Below are 22,874 nucleotides of genomic sequence, written 5' to 3' on the forward strand. Positions count from 1 at the left end.
CGTCCACCATTGGAGAGAATTCCGAAAACCGGTGGACAGTTGGATGACATCCTCTAGATCCCCCGCAGCTTAAAACCACTGGGAAGCTAGGGTCCATTGAGCTAATCTCATATGTAGATATGCCATAGGCGTGACATGAAATGTGGAGGCCATGTGCCCCAGAAGTCTTAACATCTGCCAAGCCGTGACCTGCCGAGACGCTCGAACCATGGACACCAGGGACAGAAGATTGGCCGCCTTTGTCTCGGGAAGATAAGCTCGAGCTGAGTGTTCAACAGGGCTCCAATGAATGCCAATGTTTGGACTGGGGTGAGATGGGACTTGGGATAATTTATGACGAACCCCAGTAGTCTAGCACCTGAATAGTCATTCGCATGGACTCTAGAGCACCCTCCTCGAGGTGCTCTTCACCAGCCAATCGTCGAGATAAGGAAATACATGCACTCCCAGTCTGCGTAGCGATGCTACAACCACAGCTAGGCATTTGGTAAACATTCTGGGCGCAGACACCAGGCCAAAAGGCAGTACACGGTACTGAAGTGCTGTGTTCCCAGCTGAAATCGAAGATACTTCCAGTGAGCTGGAAGTATCGAGATGTGTGTGTAAGCATCCTTTAAGTCCAGAGAGCATAGGCAATCATTTTCTGATCATGGGAAGAAGGGTGCCTAGGGAAACCCATCCTAAACTTTTCTAGGACAAGAAATTTGTTCATGGCCCTTTGGTCTAGGATGGGATGCATCCCCCCCCCCCCCCCCCCCCCCCCCCCCCGTTTCTTTTGCATAAGGAAGTACCTGGAATAGAATCCCAGCCCTTCTTCCCCTGGTGGAACAGGTTTGACCGCTTGGGCCTTCAGAAGGGCGGAGAGTTCCTCTACAAGTACCTGTTTGTGCTGGGAACTGTAAGAATGAGCTCCCTGTGTACAATTTGGAGGTTTGGATTCCAGATTGAGGGTGTATCCTGACCGGACTATTTGAAGAACCCACCAGTCGAAGGTTATGAGAGGCCACCATATGTAAGAACAAGCAGCCTGCTTGTCCTTGGAGAATTATAGCTACGTCATTCAAAGTTCCATGACAGAAGTCACCGACCAAGAAAGGGATCTAGGTATTGTCGTCGATGATACGTTGAAACCATCTGCTCAGTGTACTGCTGCGCTAAGAAAGCAAATAGAATGTTAGGTATTATTAGGAAAGGAATGGAAAACAAAAATGGACGTTATAATGCCTTTGTACCGCACCTCGAATATTGCGTTCAATTCTGGTCGCCGCCTCTCAGGAAGGATACACTGGAATTAGAAAAAGTGCACAGAAGGGCGACGAAAAAGATAAAGGGGATGGGATGACTTACCTATGAGGGAAGGTTAAGGCGGCTAGGGCTCTTCAGCTTGGAGAAAAGACGGCTGAGGGGAGATATGATAGAGGTCTATAAATGAGTGGAGTGGAACGGGTAGACGTGAAGCATCTGTTTATGCTTTCCAAAAATACTAAGACTAGGGGGCATGCGATGAAGCTACAAAGTAGTAGATTTAAAACGAATCGGAGAAAATGTTTCTTCACTCAACTTTAACCTGCAAGGAAAATAATTCATTTTACTCTCTGTATATGGCCCTATAGGAGTGGACCAAGTATTTTTACCGATCCTCTTAGTGGTCTGTCAATCCCATAACATAGCCCCCCTTAATATTGGCAGGAGACATGAAAACAATATTCAACCCAGGGATGGATCGTTCCAAAGAGAAGACCTCACTCTCAACCAGTCACTTGGAGAATTTTTGTACTTCCCTAGACCTGGTGAACTCCTGGCATGGAGGAGTAGCCTAGTGATCAGTGCAGCGGACTTTGATACTAGGGAAACTGGGTTTGATTCCACCTGCAGCTCCTTGTGATTCTGGGCAAGTCTCTTAACCCTTCATTGCCCCAGGTACAAATAAGTATGCAAACTCTTTGAATGTAGTTGCAAAAACCACAGAAAGGTGGTAGTAAGTCCCATTTCCCTTCACCCAGGAGAAAGGGACTACAGGTACACTTCACAGGCACACCAAACTATCTCGCTTAGACTATATATTGGTACAACACAACCTTTTTTCTAAGGTTTCCTCTGCGCACATTGAACCAGAGGAAATCTCAGACCATGCAATAATTATTTCTGGGATAAGCAGCATAAAATATATTGAACTTTTTTGGGATCCTGTCAGGCATTTGTGACCTGGATTGGCCCACTGTTGGAAACAGGATGCTGGGCTTGATAGACCTTTCGTCTGTCCCACTGTAGCAATACCTATGCACTTATAATAAGTCAGGCAAACTCTTAGCACAATTAACTAGGCACAAAAGACTGTCGCGCTATATCGGTGGAGCGCATGATCTGGTACTTTAGGTAGCGGTCCGGGGGCCGCTTGACAACAGTGATCATAACATGATCGCCTTTGAAATTCGCTTTCAAAAAGGTAAACATGGGAAGTCAAATATGTTAGCGTTTAACTTTTAAAAAGGAAGCTATGATAAAATGAAAGGAACAGTAAAAAAAAAAAAAAAACAGAGGAGCGACTGAGGGGGTAAGAAACCTACAACAGGCGTGGATGCTGCTCAAAAACACCGTCCTGGAGGCCCAGGTCAAACATATTCCATGTATCAGAAAAAGAGGATGGAAAACCAAACGACAGCCGACGTGGTTAAAAAGTGAGGTAAAGTAAGCTACTGGAGCTAAAAAGGAATCCTTCAGAAAATAGAAAAAGGAACCGAATGAAAAAAATAAGAAGCGACATAAGGAATGCCAAGTCAGATGCAAAGCGCTGATGAGAAAGGCAAAGAGGGATTTTGAAAGAAAGATAGCGATAGAGGCGAAAACTGATAGTAAAAAATTTTTTTAGATACATTAAAAGCCGAAAACCAGCAAACGAATCGGTTGGCCCGCTGGATGACCGAGGGTGATCAAGGAAGACAAAGAAATAGCAGAAAAACTAAATGAGTTCTTTGCTTCGGTCTTCACCGAGGAAGATTTGGGTGGGATACCGGTGCCGGACAGGGTATTCGAAGCTGAAGAGTCTGAAAAACTTATTGAAATATCTGTAAATCTGGAAGAAGAAATGGAGCAGTTCTGGAAACTGAAGAGTAGCAAATCTCCTGGACCGGATAGTATTCACCCTAGGGTACTGATAGAACTAAAAAAATGAGCTGGCAGAGCTACTGATATTGATTTGTAATTTATCCTTAAAGGTAATCAATAGAAATAAACAAAATAAACATGAAAAAGAAAATAAGATGATACCTTTTTTTATTGGACATAACTTAGTACATTTCTTGATTAGCTTTCGAAGGTTGCCCTTCGTCAGATCGGAAATAATCTGACGAAGAAGGGCAACCTTCGAAAGCTAATCAAGAAATGTACTAAGTTATGTCCAATAAAAAAAGGTATCATCTTATTTTCTTTTTCATGTTTTATTTTGTTCTATTTCTATTGATTACCTTTAAAAGTGGACTAACATGGCTACCACACCTCTCTAATTTATCCTTAAAATAGAGTGTGGTACTGGAAGATTGGAGGGTGGCCAATGTAACGCCGATATTTAAAAAAGGTTCCAGAGGAGACCCGGGACATTATAGACTGGTGAGTCTGACGTCGGTGCCGGGCAAAATGGTAGAGACTATAATCAAGAACAAAATTACTGAGCACGTTCAAAAGCATGGACTAATGGGACAAAGTCAACATGGATTTAGTGAAGGGACGTCTTGCCTCACCAATCTGCTGCATTTCTTTGAAGGGGTAAACAAACATATGGACAAAGGTGAGCCAGTTGATATTGTGTATTTAGATTTTCAGAAGGCGTTTGATAAGGTCCCTCATGAAAGACTAGAGGAAATTAGAGGGATATGGGATCGGAGGTAGTTTCTTACTGTGAATTAAAAACTGGTTAAAAGATAGGAAACAGAGAGTAGGATTAAAAGGTCAATATTCGCAATGGAGAAGGGTAGTTAGCGGGGTCCCTCAGGGATCGGTGCTCGGACCTCTGCTTTTTAACATATTTACAAATGACCTTGAGATGAGGGTAACTAGTGAGATAATCAAATTTGCTGATGACACAAAGTTATTCAAAGTAGTCAAATCACGGGAAGATTGTGAAAAACTACAAGAGGACCTTACGAGACTGGGAGACTGGGCGTCTAAATGGCAGATGACGTTTAATGTGAACAAGTACAAAGTGATGCATGTGGGAAAGAGGAACCCAAACTATAACTACATCATACAAGGTTCAGCGTTGAGAGTCACGGACCGAGAAATGGATCTAGGTGTCATCGTTGATGATATACATTGACTAACTTCTGCTCAATGTGCTGCTGCGGCTAGGAAAGCAAAGAGAATGTTGGGTATCATTAGGAAAGGGATTGAAAACAAAAGTAAGTATATTATTCTGCCATTATATCGCTCCATGGTGCGGCCCGCAACTCGAGTACTGTGTTCAATTCTGGTCGCCGCACCTCAAAAGAGACATAGTGGAATTGAAAAAGGTGCAGAGAAGGGCAACAAAGATGATACAGGGGATGGGATAACTTCCCCTATCAGGATAGGCTGAAGAGGCTGGGGCTCTTCAGCTTGGAGAAAAGGCAGCTGAGGGGGAGATATGATACAGGCCTATAAGATAATGAGTGGAATGGAACGGCTCGATGTGGAGCGTCTGTTTACACTTTCCAAAAATACTAGGACAAGGGGGCATGCGATGAAGCTGCAATGTGGTCAATTTAAAACGAATCGGAGGAAATGTTTCTTCACTCAACGCGTAGTTAAACTATGGAATTCGCTGCCGGAAAAGGTGGTTAAGGCGGTTAACTTAGCGGACTTCAAAAAAAGGGTTGGAAGGCTTCCTGGAGGAAAAAGCCATAGAATGTTATTGAATGGACGAGGGAATAATACAGTATTTCTAGAATGGGCGGGACAAATTGCTTGTTCTTTTGGCCGCTGTCGGTGACAGGGTGCTGGGCTCAATGGACCCTTGGTCTGTCCCTGCATGGCGATGCTTATGTACTTATATGTACTATTCATCAAATTCGAAAAAAACCTCAGTGCCTCACGAATAAAGCATAAGAAATTGCAGACATGTTTTTTCATCATTTTGAGAAACTATGTGTAGCTAGCCCTTGTAAGTCTCTTGTGCAGTGTTTCCAGCTCTGCCCATGACCCAGAGGGGTCCGAAACCTTCATTTCCTCCATCAGCACCGGGCGCTGCATAAGTCTTCGAATTTGTTCCTCCGTATATCCTTCAAACTCAGGCGGTCAGCTTAGCGGAGTTTAAAAAAGGTTTGGACGGCTTCCTAAAGGAAAAGTCCATAGACCATTATTAAATGGACTTGGGGAAAATCCACTATTTCTGGGATAAGCAGCATAAAATGTTTTGTACTTTTTTGGGATCTTGCCAGGTATATTGTGACCTGGATTGGCCAATGTTGGAAACAGGATGCTGGGCTTGATGGACCTTTGGTCTTTCCCAGTATGGCAATACTTATGTACTTATGACTGGAACTAATTCCTTTTCTGCCACCCACTTGGAACTGGAGTTTCTTGGTTCAGTTCATTTCAGCTGACCGTTGCACACACTGCCTGGTCGCTCACCTGTGGCCTTCCATGGAAATCCATTCCTTCAATCAGAACGAGCGAAGTGGAGATGGATATGCAAAAGACATCACTTTTCTGCAGCAGAATGCTGTACCATAGCAATACATCAACTCAGATTTTCCTGCTGGTACAAATTCATCAGTGTTTTCTCATTGGTGCGCCAAGGGAATTAATTATCTGTATCATCTTCTGATTGACGATGGTAACTTGCAATCATTCCAAGATCTTCAGGTGACCTATTTGTTCCCACCCACGGACCATTTTGCATTTATCAAGCTACAACATTAAATTGTGGGCCTAGGCTGGGAAATCTCAGTGAAGATGATCAAGACATATTAAATGACGGGCTCACAGAACCCCGTTCCACTAGCCTATCATCATTGATACCTGAAAGATACAACAGAAGATCTGGACTACGGGCGCTTTGCTGGGCAATGGTCCCAAGAACTGGTGGTGGTTATCACAGCATCACAGCTCCCGGATGCAGTTCTGGGCATTCAACGCTGGATGCAGAGCGTGTTTATATGGGAGTTCCAATATAAGTATATGCTTTGCCTATACATAGTGCCCTCTTGAGTGTACAGAGAGGCTTTGTACCCGTCAAACAACTGCACCAAATGTGCAGCATCTCCGGCTACTCTGAGCCACGTTTTAGCACTGTTCAGAGATATAAACTTTCTGGTACGCCGACACCACCGCAGGGCCCCTTTTACTGCCGCTTGGTAAAAGGAGCCCTTAAACCATTACATTTACCCTGGAAGTTCAGTTCATTTGTCATGGGGGAAGGGAAGTGGTTGGGTTGTGGAATGTGCAATGTGGGATATGGGAGAAAAAAAGAATTGAAAAAAATGTTATCCTTCATGTTAAACTTTTTCTTTCAATAAAAATATAAAAAAAAATCAGGATGAATAAAAATAAGAAATATAGCTGGGGAGGGTACATACAGATCAATTAACAAGATTAGCTGTGGCTAATACCTGGAAAGTACAGTTGTCATACCTTTGCCGTTTTAGGAGGAGAGGTCTCTGCTTGTCCATCCACTTTGGCAGAGCTGGATGCGCATACCCCAGCAGATTTTTGGAGTTCATTTTCATGCTGTGCTTCTGCTGCATAAGGTTGGTGACCAGAGAGAAAAAAAAATGTTTTTAACCTTAACACAGATTCAAAAAACAGTTCACCAGTCACAAGTGTGATTCACATAACTGCACTTAATTCTAACCATACACAATCTTCAGAGATGTTTGGGGTGGGGAGTCTGTGAACAGCAACTCACATGTAGGCATGGCCTGCAACTGCCACAGTTTTATCTACCTTGAAATGGGAAAAATAGAAGGCATGTAAACTTGTTTTCTCTTAAGACAAGTGGTTCACCATAGTTACACAATTAGGACTCCCTAGCTATGGGCTCTCCAACATGTTCCAAAATACAAGAAAACAAAGGCTTCCACTAATAGGTCCAACACAGAAAACACAAAAAAGTGGAAGAACACTAGGTACCAGGATTATATAAATCAAGGGTAATTTGGCTTCCAAAAAGTCCCAGCTAGGTGTCCTCAACACAGGCCGTGTTTCAGCATGACAGCCTTCATCAGGAGAACACTTAAATGAAACCACATACAAAAACACTGTTATTTAAAGGCTATAAAAAAATAATGTAACATACAAGAGTAATGGTATAACAAGAATAAACTGACTGTACTTATGATAAGGGAGAAGAGACACTGTGAGTAAAGCGAATGCTACATACCTGTAGAAGGTATTCTCCGAGGACAGCAGGCTGATTGTTCTCACTGATGGGGTGACGTCCACGGCAGCCCCTCCAATCGGAATCTTCACTAGCAAAGTCCTTTGCTAGTCCTCGCGCGCCCGCGCGCACCGCGCATGCGCGGCCGTCTTCCCGCCCGAAACCGGCTCGAGCCGGCCAGTCCAATATGTAGCAAGACAATACAAGGGAAGACACAACTCCAAAGGGGAGGCGGGCGGGTTTGTGAGAACAATCAGCCTGCTGTCCTCGGAGAATACCTTCTACAGGTATGTAGCATTCGCTTTCTCCGAGGACAAGCAGGCTGCTTGTTCTCACTGATGGGGTATCCCTAGCCCCCAGGCTCACTCAAAACAACAACCATGGTCAATTGGGCCTCGCAACGGCGAGGACATAACTGAGATTGACCTAAAAAATTTACCAACTAACTGAGAGTGCAGCCTGGAACAGAACAAACAGGGCCCTCGGGGGGTGGAGTTGGATCCTAAAGCCCAAACAGGTTCTGAAGAACTGACTGCCCGAACCGACTGTCGCGTCGGGTATCCTGCTGCAGGCAGTAATGAGATGTGAATGTGTGGACAGATGACCACGTCGCAGCTTTGCAAATTTCTTCAATAGAGGCTGACTTCAAGTGGGCTACCGACGCAGCCATGGCTCTAACATTATGAGCCGTGACATGACCCTCAAGAGCCAGCCCCGCCTGGGCGTAAGTGAAGGAAATGCAATCTGCTAGCCAATTGGATATGGTGCGTTTCCCCACAGCCACTCCCCTCCTATTGGGATCAAAAGAAACAAACAATTGGGCGGACTGTCTGTTGGGCTGTGTCCGCTCCAAATAGAAGGCCAATGCTCTCTTGCAGTCCAATGTGTGCAGCTGACGTTCAGCAGGGCAGGAATGAGGACGGGGAAAGAATGTTGGCAAGACAATTGACTGGTTCAGATGGAACTCCGACACGACCTTTGGCAAGAACTTAGGGTAAGTGCGGAGGACTACTCTGTTATGATGAAATTTGGTGTAAGGGGCCTGGGCTACCAGGGCCTGAAGCTCACTGACTCTACGAGCTGAAGTAACTGCCACCAAGAAAATGACCTTCCAGGTCAAGTACTTCAGATGGCAGGAATTCAGTGGCTCAAAAGGAGGTTTCATCAGCTGGGTGAGAACGACATTGAGATCCCATGACACTGTAGGAGGCTTGACAGGGGGCTTTGACAACAGCAAACCTCTCATGAAGCGAACAACTAAAGGCTGTCCTGAGATCGGCTTACCTTCCACACGGTAATGGTATGCACTGATTGCACTAAGGTGAACCCTTACAGAGTTGGTCTTGAGACCAGACTCAGACAGGTGCAGAAGGTATTCAAGCAGGGTCTGTGTAGGACAAGAGCGAGGATCTAGGGCCTTGCTGTCACACCAGACGGCAAACCTCCTCCACAGAAAGAAGTAACTCCTCTTGGTGGAATCTTTCCTGGAAGCAAGCAAGATGCGGGAGACACCCTCTGACAGACCCAAAGAGGCAAAGTCTACGCTCTCAACATCCAGGCCGTGAGAGCCAGGGACCGGAGGCTGGGATGCAGAAGAGCCCCTTCATCCTGCGTGATGAGGGTCGGAAAACACTCCAATCTCCACGGTTCTTCGGAGGATAACTCCAGAAGAAGAGGGAACCAGATCTGACGCGGCCAAAAAGGAGCAATCAGAATCATGGTGCCTCGGTCTTGCTTGAGTTTCAACAAAGTCTTCCCCACCAGAGGTATGGGAGGATAAGCATACAGCAGACCCTCCCCCCAGTCCAGGAGGAAGGCATCCGATGCCAGTCTGCCGGGGGCCTGAAGCCTGGAACAGAACTGAGGGACTTTGTGGTTCGCTCGAGATGCGAAGAGATCCACCAAGGGGGTGCCCCACGCTTGGAAGATCTGGCGCACCACTCGGGAGTTGAGCGACCACTCGTGAGGTTGCAAAATCCTGCTCAATCTGTCGGCCAGACTGTTGTTTACGCCTGCCAGATATGTGGCTTGGAGCACCATGCCGTGACGGCGAGCCCAGAGCCACATGCTGACGGCTTCCTGACACAGGGGGCGAGATCCGGTGCCCCCCTGCTTGTTGACATAGTACATGGCAACCTGGTTGTCTGTCTGAATTTGGATAATTTGGTGGGACAGCCGATCTCTGAAAGCCTTCAGAGCGTTGCAGATCGCTCGCAACTCCAGGAGATTGATCTGTAGACCGCGTTCCTGAAGGGACCAGCTTCCTTGGGTGTGAAGCCCATCGACATGAGCTCCCCATCCCAGGAGAGACGCATCCGTGGTCAGCACTTTTTGTGGCTGAGGAATTTGGAAAGGACGTCCCAGAGTCAAATTGGACCAAATCGTCCACCAATACAGGGATTCGAGAAAACTCGTGGACAGGTGGATCACGTCTTCTAGATCCCCAGCAGCCTGAAACCACTGAGAAGCTAGGGTCCATTGAGCAGATCTCATGTGAAGGCGGGCCATGGGAGTCACATGAACTGTGGAGGCCATGTGGCCCAGCAATCTCAACATCTGCCGAGCTGTGATCTGCTGGGAGGCTCGCACCCGCGAGACGAGGGACAACAAGTTGTTGGCCCTCGCCTCTGGGAGATAGGCGCGAGCCGTCCGAGAATCCAGCAGAGCTCCTATGAATTCGAGTCTCTGCGCCGGGAGAAGATGGGACTTTGGGTAATTTATCACAAACCCCAGTAGCTCCAGGAGGCGAATAGTCATCTGCATGGACTGCAGGGCTCCTGCCTCGGACGTGTTCTTCACCAGCCAATCGTCGAGATATGGGAACACGTGCACCCCCAGCCTGCGAAGTGCTGCTGCTACTACAGCCAAGCACTTTGTGAACACCCTGGGCGCAGAGGCGAGCCCAAAGGGTAGCACACAGTACTGGAAGTGACGTGTGCCCAGCTGAAATCGCAGATACTGTCTGTGAGCTGGCAGTATCGGGATGTGTGTGTAGGCATCCTTCAAGTCCAGAGAGCATAGCCAATCGTTTTCCTGAATCATGGGAAGTAGGGTGCCCAGGGAAAGCATCCTGAACTTTTCTTTTACGAGATATTTGTTCAGGGCCCTTAGGTCTAGGATGGGACGCATCCCCCCTGTTTTCTTTTCTACAAGGAAGTACCTGGAATAGAATCCCAGCCCTTCTTGCCCGGATGGCACGGGCTCGACCGCATTGGCGCTGAGAAGGGCGGAGAGTTCCTCTGCAAGTACCTGCTTGTGCTGGAAGCTGTAAGACTGAGCTCCCGGTGGACAATTTGGAGGTTTGGAGGCCAAATTGAGGGTGTATCCTTGCCGGACTATTTGCAGAACCCACGGAGGTTATGAGAGGCCACCTTTGGTGAAAAGCTTTCAACCTCCCCCCGACCGGCAGGTCGCCCGGCACGGACACTTGGATGTCGGCTATGCTCTGCTGGAGCCAGTCAAAAGCTCGCCCCTTGCTTTTGCTGGGGAGCCGCGGGGCCTTGCTGAGGCGCACGCTGCTGACGAGAGCGAGCGCGCTGGGGCTTAGCCTGGGCCACAGGCTGTCGAGAAGGGGGATTGTACCTACGCTTGCCAGAAGAGTAGTGAACAGTCCTCCTTCCCCCAAAAAATCTTCTACCTGTAGAGGTAGAGGCTGAAGGCTGCCGGCGGGAGAACTTGTCGAATGCGGTGTCCCGCTGGTGGAGATGCTCTACCACCTGCTCGACCTTCTCTCCAAAATATTGTCCGCACGGCAAGGCGAGTCCGCAATCCGCTGCTGGAGTCTATTCTCCAGGTCGGAGGCACGCAGCCATGAGAGCCTGCGCATCACCACACCTTGAGCAGCGGCCCTGGACGCAACATCAAAGGTGTCATACACCCCTCTGGCCAGGAATTTTCTGCACGCCTTCAGCTGCCTGACCACCTCCTGAAAAGGCTTGGCTTGCTCAGGGGGGAGTGCATCAACCAAGCCCGCCAACTGCCGCACATTGTTCCGCATGTGTATGCTCGTGTAGAGCTGGTAAGACTGGATTTTGGCCACGAGCATAGAGGAATGGTAGGCCTTCCTCCCAAAGGAGTCTAAGGTTCTAGAGTCTTTGCCCGGGGGCGCCGAAGCATGCTCCCTAGAACTCTTAGCCTTCTTTAGGGCCAGATCCACAACTCCAGAGTCGTGAGGCAACTGGGTGCGCATCAGTTCTGGGTCCCCATGGATCCGGTACTGGGACTCGATCTTCTTGGGAATGTGGGGATTACTTAATGGCTTGGTCCAGTTCGCAAGCAATGTCTTTTTCAGGACATGGTGCAAGGGAACAGTGGACGCTTCCTTAGGTGGAGAAGGATAGTCCAGGAGCTCAAACATTTCAGCCCTGGGCTCGTCCTCCACAACCACCGGGAAGGGGATGGCCGTAGACATCTCCCGGACAAAGGAAGCGAAAGACAGACTCTCAGGAGGAGAAAGCTGTCTTTCAGGGGAGGGAGTGGGATCAGAAGGAAGACCCTCAGGCTCCTCGTCAGAGAAATATCTGGGGTCTTCCTCTTCTTCCCACGAGGCCTCACCTTCGGTGTCAGACACAAGATCACGAACCTGTGTCTGCAACCTCGCCCGGCTCGACTCAGTGGAGCCACGTCCACGATGGGGGCGTCGCGAGGTAGACTCCCTCGCCCGCATCGGCGAAGCTCCCTCCGCCGACGTAGTCGGGGAGCCCTCCTGGGAGGTGGCCGCAGTCGGCACCGCACGCGGTACCGACGTCGGGGACCTCACCCCGGGCGATGGGCCAGCCGGCGCCACGCTCGACGGTACCGGAGGCGCAAGCACCGCCGGTACCGGAGGGGTAGGGCGCAACAGCTCTCCCAGAATCTCTGGGAGAACGGCCCGGAGGCTCTCGTTCAGAGCGGCTGCAGAGAAAGGCATGGAGGTCGATGCAGGCGTCGACGTCAGAACCTGTTCCGGGCATGGAGGCTGTTCCGGGCTGTCCAGAGTGGAGCGCATTGACACCTCCTGAACAGAGGGTGAGCGGTCCTCTCGGTGCCGATGCCTGCTGGGTGCCGACTCCCTTGGCGACCCAGAGCTCTCGGTGCCGACGTGGGGAGGAGACCGGTGTCGATGCTTCTTCGACTTCTTCCGAAGCATGTCACCGGAGCTCCCCGGCACCGATGAGGAGGACGTAGAATCCAGCCGTCGCTTCCTCGGGGCCGAGGTCGAAGGAGGTGAATCTCGGGGGGGCTGTACCGCAGGAGCCCTCAGGGTAGGGGGAGACCCACCCGAAGGCTCACCGCCACCAGCAGGGGAATGGACAGCCCTCACCTGCACTCCTGACGATGCACCACCGTCCGACGACATCAGCAGACGAGGTCCCGGTACCACCGACGTCGATGCAGCTATCCGATGTCTCGGCGCCGATGCAGAGGGCCGATGCCTCGATGCACTCGATGCACTGGCGGCCGAGGATGAAGGTCTGGACGCTGACGACGTCGATGCACTCGATGACCTTGGTGTCGATGCCGACGAAGAGCCCGAGAACAAAACGTTCCACTGGGCCAATCTCGCTACCTGAGTCCGCCTTTGTAACAGGGAACACAGACTACAGTTCTGAGGACGGTGCTCGGCCCCCAGACACTGAAGACACGACGAGTGCCTATCAGTGAGCGAGATTACCCGGGCGCACTGGGTGCACTTCTTGAAGCCGCTGGAAGGCTTCGATGTCATGGGCGGAAAAATCACGCCGGCGAAATTAAAATCCGAAATGGCGAATTTGAGCACCAAAAAGTTTTAGGGAGAAAATCTCGACCGAGGCCGAAAAGAGGCCTACCCCGACGACGAAAGAAAACTTACTGGGGCAAAGACTGAAAAATACGGGAAGGGACAAACGAAGCCCGGGGGGCTTCCGGAGCACTTCCCAACAATTTTCTAAAGATTTTCCGAAGAAAACACACGTCAACGAAAAAAAGGACGCGCGAGGTCGACTTTCCGGGGCTCGACACGGCGAAAACACGACTGTACCGAGTGCGGACAAAAGAAGACTGGCCGGCTCAAGCCGGTTTCGGGCGGGAAGACGGCCGCGCATGCGCGGTGTGCGTGGGCGCGCGAGGACTAGCAAAGGACTTTGCTAGTGAAGATTCCGATTGGAGGGGCTGCCGTGGACGTCACCCCATCAGTGAGAACAAGCAGCCTGCTTGTCCTCGGAGAATGAAAGGTATACTACTTTACATAATATGTTTTATAACACCACAGTTTTACCATTATATTAAAGGCACCTGCTGAAACTTCTTATAGACATGAATTCTTCACAGGTAAGAAAGTGGTACTAATGTCTGCTGTAACAAAAATGCCATGTGTAAAATGTCAAGATAGAACCTACAGCAACACATGTATTTATATTAAAAATTAAAAAAATAATCTGATGTACAACATGTATACCTAAATAAAAAGAAAAACATGAGAACGCTGCTCAATGGGAAAAGGTGTTATGAGGGAATTAAATATACTTAAAATTTCACCGAGAGATAAAAAAGTATAAATATAAAAGCTGTACACCACCTTGGGTGAATTTCTTAATAAAGGTGGTTAATAAATCCCAATAAATAAACTAGACTTGTGTTAGGGCCATAACTATATCAAAAATATGCTTGTTTATAATAAAATGCAATTGGAGCAGCATAAAGAGAATCTAATCAAAAGTAATGTATACAGCTTTCCACGTTGCATATGCTAATGGTTTCATGCTCTCGTGTACCCGATAACTACTGCCCGAAAACATAAGATTAAGAATAAAAATAAAAGGTATATATAGATTATCCTGTGTTTACTATACGGCAACTATAGATATGGGCTTGTACATATTGGAAGATGAATAAATTACCCTTGCTTTATGTTTAAATCTCTTTATTAACGCAAAATGTACATTCATAGTACTTCAACCAATACAACAGATTATTATCAATTCTTTATCAAATTGTCTAAATTCTTTTCTCTTTTATTCCCGAATAATACCCCCCTCCCCCCACCCTCTTTTCCTTATGGTTCAAATTATTTATTAAATGAGCACTGCTGTAAGGCAGACATCTACAACCTTCAATAGTAATAATAGACACATTCTACAGCTTAACATATGTCAACTGCTAATTGTTCCATCAACAGTTCACCTTTCCCTTCCCGTTGCCCTCCCTCGACCCTCCCCCCTTCCCTCTACCCCTTCCCCCCCCCCCCCCCACTTCTCCCTTAATCCCCTCCCTCAATGTCCTTGTAGTCCATCAGTTCGGGTGACTTTATAGGTTCAATAAATGACTTCTAGCTGCGGGGGTCATGGTGTTCCAAAAAGGTGACCACACCAGTTGCAATTCTTCTCCTGCGCTCGTGTCCATGTCTTTTATTCCAATACGTTCCAGACGTAACAACCTCATCATTTGTATCCGCCACTGTGACAATGTGGGGTATTTATATGTCAACCATTCCTGCAAGATAACTTGCCGCGCCACAACTACTACTTTGTTGATAAAAATTTTATATCCTTTTGGGATCGGATGTCCCAACTTTGGTTGTCCAAAGAGTAGTGATGGTTCGCATTTCCATCTGTTCTTCCATAAATTGGAAATGTATTGCACCAAGGTTTTCCAAAACTTGTGTATGCCTTCACACGACCAAAACATGTGGCCTAGTGTTGCCCCACCAAATCCACATTTCAAACATGCTCCCCAGGGGGAGAGTCCCATATGAAAGGCCCGTCTTGGTGGAATATAGAGTCGAAGCACAAATTTATATTGCTGCTCCCAATGTGCTGGCCAGGCCGATCTACTTCTAATAGACAGAATGTATGATTTGATGGTTTCCAATGATATGGTGAAAGTTAAGTCTTGTTGCCAGGAGTTTACTAGTTTACCATAATCTAGTTCCGGCATTGTGTCCCTTATGTGTCTATGATGAAAGGAAAGAGGCACTTTGTTCTGGGCCTCCAACGAAAAGGCTGTTGACAGTTCCTCCTGAACGTCTTCTGCCAGGTCTTCCAACGGCAAGGATGATACATAGTGGTGTAGTTGTCCATAATAAAATGCATCCCTGTCCGGCAGGGCAAATTCTGCCTGTAATTCTGAAAATGGTTTCATTCGGCCCTCCTCTGTAACTACCTGTAATAAATATTTTATTCCTTTCTTATCCCATCTGCGAAAGACTGAGTACATTTGCCCTGGAGGGAATGCTACATTACCACAGATCGGTAAGTATGGGGTGGTTTTTGTGGAGAATTTGTGCATTCTGCATATCCACCTCCACGCTGCCCTGGTTACATGTATTATCTGAGTTGGTTTTAATAACTTGGGTATTCTTGCCCCTGTGACATGCAAGTAGTTACTGAAGTGTACCCCTAATGTCAATCTCTTCTCTAGCTCGGTATTAGAGTATTCCTGTGTTTGTCTAAACCAATCGTTAACATGTCTCATGCCACAGGCCACATTTAGGAACCTAAGGCTAAGGAGCCCCAGCCCCCCATATTCTACTGGGATCTGTAGTGTTTCTACGGGGAGACGTGCTCTCTTCCCCCTCCACAGAAAATATTGAAGCATGGCATTTAATTGCCTTTCATCTGTCTTTTTCAAATACAATGGTAAAGTTTGAAGTACATATAACCATTGGGGTACTACCATCATATTATACAATGCAATTCTTCCCCCCAAAGAGAGAGGTAAGGGGGCCCATGCCCGCAGTCTCCCCTCCGTTCCTTTGAGTAGCCGACGAACATTATACTAGGGGCGTATCTGAACTTCAACGGTAGGGGGGGCCAGAGCCGAGGAGAGGGGGCACATTTTAGCCCCCCCCCCCCCCCCGCTGAAGACAAAGACGACGACGCCACCACTCCCCCCCCCCGCCCGACTACTTTAAACCCCCCCTCCTCCCGCCGTCGCGCCTCACCTCCCTTTGCTGGCGGGGGCTGGCCCGCCAGCCGAAGTCTCCGTCCTTCCTTCCGTCACTCTGCCGTCATGCCTCACTTCCCTTTGCTGGCGGGGGACCCCAACCCCCGCCAGCCGAAGTCTCCGTCCTTCCTTCCTTCCTTCGTTTGGGTTTGGTGGTTTCTGACGTCCTGCACGCTGCACGTTGTGCGTGCGTGCGTGCAGGACGTCAGAAACCACCAATCTCAAACAAAGGAAGGAAGGAAGGACGGAGACTTCGGCTGGCGGGGGTTGGGGTCCCCCGCCAGCAAAGGGAGGTGAGGTGCAACAGCGGAGTGACGGCAGGAGGAAGGGGGTTGAGAGCGTCATTGGTAAGGGGGTCCAGGGGCAAATCTGCGGGGGCCAGGCCCCTGTGGCCCCATAGCAGATACGCCCCTGCATTATACTCATACAGATTCGTGAGATCAGAGGGAATATACACCCCTAAGTATTTGAGCTCTCTTTTTGCCAATTGCCAGTCTGTATTCCGTGAGTGTTCGAGTTTTAGGTCCTAAGGCGAGGACATGTGATTTGCCTATATTTAGTTTAAAACCTGATAGCCGACCATATTGGACTATGTTGTCTAATAATTTATCCAAGGAGTGATCTGGGTTAGTCAATGTTAACATTAAGTCATCGGCATACGCCAAGACTTTTACTTCCTGACCTGCTATTTAAACTCCCTCTATTTCTTTAGAATGTTTTAGTGTCCTGAGCAGTGGCTCCAGTGCAATTACAAATAAAAGGGAGGATAAGGGACAACCCTGTCTCGTACCTTTCCCAATGGCAAATGCTGCCTCACTTATCCCATTCACTATCACCCTTGCCTCTGGATTACAATACAGGGTTTCCACTGCTTTTATGAACCATCCCTGTATTCCCATATGACCTAGTGTTTGGAATAACCAATCCCAGCGCACCTGGTCAAAAGCTTTTTCGGCTTCCAAGCTGATCACCATGGCCGAGTCTCTAGTCTCCAGACACGACGCCATTGCCACTAATAGTTTCCTTACATTGTGGGTTGCTTGTCTGCGTCTGACGAACCCTACTTGCTCGGGACCTATAAGGACGGGAAGCCACCGGGCCAGTCGTTCTGCCAGCACTTTCGCGAGTATTTTCACATCTAAATTGAGCAGGGATATGGGCCTATACGAGCTCACCTCCTCAGGTGCTTTCCCGGCTTTGGTACTAAAGTAATATGTGCAGTATTCGTAAATTTGGGGAAGGTTCCCTCCTGTATCACTTCTTCATAGAACTCCAACAAGGATATCAACGCGCCCGGGGGCAGCATTTTATAATATTCCCCCATAAAACCATCTGGCCCTGGGGCAGAGTGTTGTTTTAGGGATTTCACTACTGTCTGAATCTCTATCAAAGTGAGAGGGCTGTTCAATGATTCTAAGCCTGCCGGGGGGGATTTCAGTCAACCCCGACTTGGCTAGGTATTCTGAAAGTTGATTGCCCAGCGGCCCATGTTCAACAGAGTAAAGACTTGAGAAATAATCGGTGAATAGCTTCCCTATCTCTTTCCTGCCTGTTGTTATGTTGCCATTACTATCCTTTAGAGCTGCTACCGTTCTAGGACCACCCCAGTTTTTTATAACCCGCGTTAGTAAATGCCCTGGGCTGTTACCAAATCTTTGCAGTTTATATTTATAATAAAGTGAAGATTTGTTTTCTTGGTCATGCAAAAGCGTATTAAGCGCTATCTGGGCAGCCTTCAGTGTGTCTAGAGTGTCTTGAGTGGGGCGTTGTATGTATGCGCGTTTGGCCTTCTTCATCTTCTCTTCGAGCAGTAAGATACCTTGTGCCCTTTTCTTCCTTTTCAAGCTAGTGTATGCAATTACCTCCCCCCGTAGCACTGCTTTTGAGGCGGACCAAAATAGCGTTGGTTGTGCGTGCGCATGTATATCATTATTAAGAGCGTAATCTTCCCATTTGGCATTTATGTGTGCTTTGAAGTTGGGGTCCGTGTATAAATATGTTGGGAACCTCCAACCCCGGCCCCCCGTGTCATCTACTGGCATGACCAAGTCTACCCAGACCAATGCGTGATCCGATATCTCCTCTGGACCTATTATTGCAGCTTTTACCAGGTGGAACATTTTTCGGTCTAGTAAAATATAATCTAGCCGAGATAAGGTTCCATGTGCCCTGGACCTATGGGTATAATCTCGTTCCCCTGGATGTAGTGTTCTCCAGGCATCGATTAGCCCCAGGGTTTGGGAGAGCTTATCAAATTCCTGCATTCGCTGACCTGTATAATGAAAGGATGTGGGATTAGTGCTATCTTGTTCTGGGTCTGCGACCATGTTTAGGTCCCCCATCACCAAGATCTGCTTAGGTTGGTATTTAAGACATTGACCTATTATTGTATTATAGAATTTTGGGTCACAGAGGTTGGGTCCATAAATTCCCACCAGGATAAATTCAATGCCCTGTAACCATATCTGTATTACAATGTAGTTCCCTTGTTCCCCTTTGGCCAACAACTTAGCCCTGTATTGTAAGCCTTTACGAAAGAGGACTGCCACGCCCCCTCTCCGTCCCTGTGGGGAAGCCGCATAGCACTCTCCCACCCAAAGCCTTTGCAATTTGGCATGTTCTAGATCTGTAAGCCTTGTTTCCTGCAGGCATGCTATGTCAGCTTTATGCCTCTTTAAGGCTGTCAATATTTTTGCCCTCTTTATGGGGGAGCTTATGCCTCCCACGTTCCATGTAATTAACCTTGCAGGCATAACGTAGTTTGTTTATGGTTTCCAAACAAACATGTCCCATTTATCTGTCTTGGCCATCTACTCCTGTCTCCACCAAATTTTTGTACTGTGGATTTGTGTAAGCATTGCCTTGGTGTATTTTTATTCAGCCTGTCTTTCGCACCTAATTTGACTCCCTCTTACTGTGTACCATCTTCTCCCCAAATCCCCTTTATCTTCCCTAACTTGCCTCCCCGTTATAACTTCTAACCCTCCCCCCTCATTCCCCTTCCCCTTAACCTTCTCCCCTCTTTGCTCCCTCTGCTCCGTAAGCATACCTACGGAATAGGACTCCCTTAATCGGCGAGGGGCCCCCCGCTCCAAGTTATCCCAGCTTAGTACTTTACAGGCATAACATTACATACATCACCAAGTATTCTTGCCCTCCGGACAGTCCATCTAGGTCCCGCTGCTTAGTTTATTTTCTGTCACAAAAGCCCGAGACTCCGCAACTGATTGGAAGTGATGCCACTTTTCCTGGTGCATTATCTTCAAGTGTGCCGGATACATAAGTGCAAATTTTACCTTGTTTTTGGCCAGATCAGAGCAAACCGGATGGAATGCTCGCCTTTGCTCTTGAACCCTCTGCGAGTAATCTTGAAATATCATTATTTGGTGACCTTCAAAGCGCAAATTGTCTCTCTTTAAGCGGAACCCTCTGATAATCTCTACTTTATGTCGAAAGTTTAAGATTTTTGCCACAACTGTTCTCGGGCGCTGTGAGTTCTCCATTTTTCTTCCCACTCTATGCGCCCGTTCGATGGTTATGGTGCCCATGGAATCAGTCAGCGCCAGCTCTTTCGATAGCCACGTCTCTAGCCAGTCAGTCAGGTTCCGCTCCGGCACTCGCTCTGGGATCCCTACGATCCTGATGTTATTGCGCCGGGAGCAGTTTTCTAGGTCTTCTAGCTTTTCGGCCTGTTCTGCGAGTTGTTTTTGCAGTTGTGCAATATCCGGGCCCTGTGCGCGGGAATCATCTTCCAGCGCGGAGACTCTCACTTCCAAATCGCTGGTTCTCCTTTCTAAGCCGTCCAGCCCGACTTGTATGGATTCCAAATTCTTCGACAAAGCGTCCCAATGGGGATTCAAGGCGCGGATCACCGCCACCGTTATTTGTTCCAGCTGTTGGTCTGTAAATATTGAGGCCGGTTGCGGCGCACCGTCCGCCATTTTATTTTCTCCACACGCTACCTTGCCCCGTGTCTTCGCGCTGGATTTTTGCGCCATCTCGGTAGGTGATTTGCCTAAATATTTTTCCATGCGGTCTGGAGCTCAAGGGGGCTGTCTGGAGGGGCTCGTTCGCCTTTTTAAGCAATTATTGTGCCGTTCTGGAGCGGGGGATCCCGGAGCCTCGAGCCGCTACTGCCGTCTCTCTCACCGCATGACCGGAAGTCCTTCCTTACCCTTGCTTTATATCATCCTGGTACCACTTTTCCTTGCTCTCCCACAACATGCCAGAAATATGTTAAAGTATTCGTTAGGCATCAACTCTTCCTAATTTCCATTTTCTTCACAAAGACCACCTATTATAAAGTAGATTTTAGGATAAAAGGAGCTGGTCTCTGCCCTTCAAAGAGACTGGAGAATCAGTACAAACCTACTGTCCTGCTGAGGGGCCATATCCAAACAGTACTGGGTTGTTAACATGTGGCTTGAACTCCATAATATATCCTTGATTGAAGTGAACCTTAGATGGGTGACTGACATCGCCTACCTAAGGTCAGGCCCACCTGGGCATAACAGAAATGCAATCTTCTACCCACTTAGAAATGATGCATTTTGTCAGTGCATTCCCTGGTCTACTGGGTAAATGATCAAAACTGGATGGATTTTCTATGGCTTCCAGCAGCTGAACTGATGGCAAGTGCTAAGCACTACTATGTGGAATGTTTTTGATTTTTTCTGCTCTGCTGCATTCCCTGCTGATTTGAGAAATAGAAAGCAAGATGCAATCAGTACTCGCTCTTAGCCTCAGGGGGAGGGTGGGGGGCTGAAGTCATGGTTATAAAAGGTGACACCTAGAAGACAAATTCATACCCCATTATTCTAGGGTTCCAAAATGAGCTCTGGTGTATGCTTCTTGGAGAGCAAGACTTTTGGGTGCTGCCATTTGGGCAATTATAGTTATGGGCGCCCAAATGGTGGTGTCTAAAAATCCGACAATTCACTTCCTGCAGTGGTGGAACTTGCAAATTTTGGTGCCCTGCCATAGAAAAGTACTACCAATATGATTAACGTCACCAGTTCCAACACCTCCAGTGCTGCAGGACGTGAATGAATTGAGCCAGACTTTTAGACACCACCATTTGGGTGCCGAAATGGAGAAGAGCAAATTGCAGTGTCCAAACAGTGGTGCCCAAAAGTTATGCACTCTGTTCAATAACCTCCAAGAATATTTATGAAACAATCTAGTTAATTGTAACTTTTCACATTAATCAGTTAAAAAAAATTAGCCTGACTCAATTCACTCACCTGCTGCACTTTAGGGCACCCAAAACACTGCTCTTAGGTGTCCCTGATTAATGCGCACTAAGGCCTATTGGCACACAAATTGTGGTGTCTAAGTCTGGCTCAATTAACTCACGTCCAGCACTTTTGGGTGCCCGAAACACTGATGTTAGGTGCCCCTGCTATAACAAAGTAATATAGAACCCGAAGTTATATCTGCCAATATAATTAAAGTGAAAAGCTACAACTACATTATACTTCATAAATATTCTTGGAGTTTCTTAAGCACAGTGCATGACTTCAGCACTTTCATTCAGGTGCTGCAGTTTGTTATTTCCCATTTGGATGCCCAAATGGTGGTGTCTCAAAGTCTGGCTCAATTCATTCACCTCCTGCAGCACTGGAGGTGGTGGTAAAACTGGTGATCTTCATTAAATTGGTAGATGTAACTTGAGCCTCTTGGGGGGATTTTAGACACCACAATTTGGGCACCCAGAAGTCACACACCCTGCTCCTGTAGTGACCACAATAGGTGTACGCGGGTATTGGGGTGGGAGGGGGCAGAGGGGAAAAGAGAAACCCCAGCTGAAAACAAAAGCTCATGGTGCCAGATCTCAGCATAAAATAAGGGTAATCACGAATAGAAATTTCCAATGTCAAATCCTAGGTCTGGTTCTGAGCAAGCTAGAAGTGCAAACAGAAATAAACCAGCAAGTCAAAAAACAGATTTCTTGCAATCCAAGGAATAAAGATCTCTTTATCTTTATGGAAATATGGCCTAAAGAGTTTTTGGCAAGAAGACACAGAAAGCAAAAATTGCTTACCTATAAATACTATTAAATGAGACACAATTGGGTTATGCCAACCACAGCATCAACACTGTAGTCTGACTTCCCAAGTCATCTCAGTCTAATGAAGAATTTAGACATCAATGCCATCATGTCTACAGAGAACCCCATTAGAAGCAAACTTTGTCTTCTTCTTGTAAGTACTGAGCTCTCAAATTAGCAGGCCTTATTATTTCTCACACTCTCCTGTATCATATAATTACGATTATTAGGTTTTATATCAGCTTTGTGGATTAGTCCATTTGAAGTGGTCCACATTATTAAAAACTCCACCACAATAAAAGATAAAAGCTAGAAGAAAATATGAGCCAGAAATTCCCACATCAGAGTCCAATCACTCTGTACTTATAATGTAACATTAGCACAGCACACCCTCACATATTAAGAAAAAAAAATGTTTTCAGACTCTTCCTAAAGAAAGTTAATGTTTCCATTTCCCACAATTCTAGACAGACAAAAAAGATGGAGAATAACTCCAAAAGCGAAGACTCTTTTCTCTGGGCCTGAAGGGAGAAACCGACAAAGCAGCCGCTCTCAACCGCGGAAAAGAAAAAA

General features: G+C 47.4%; 1 protein-coding gene across 2 annotated transcripts in view; it reads right to left on the reverse strand.

The window, feature by feature from the left end:
- The window catches only part of LIMA1 (LIM domain and actin binding 1), a 356,250-nt gene that overhangs the window by 107,326 nt on the left and 226,050 nt on the right, over positions 1–22,874 (reverse strand). The window contains exon 8 of one of the 2 annotated variants that reach the window (XM_030198238.1): positions 6,607–6,710. In XM_030198238.1, the coding sequence (XP_030054098.1) occupies positions 6,607–6,710 (104 nt within the window). Of the gene's footprint in view, positions 1–6,606; positions 6,714–22,874 lie in introns of both variants that reach the window. The other variant, XM_030198236.1, reaches the window with a different exon arrangement.

The sequence above is a fragment of the Microcaecilia unicolor genome, chromosome 3 (assembly GCF_901765095.1).
Source record: "Microcaecilia unicolor chromosome 3, aMicUni1.1, whole genome shotgun sequence".
NCBI lineage: Eukaryota > Metazoa > Chordata > Amphibia > Gymnophiona > Siphonopidae > Microcaecilia > Microcaecilia unicolor.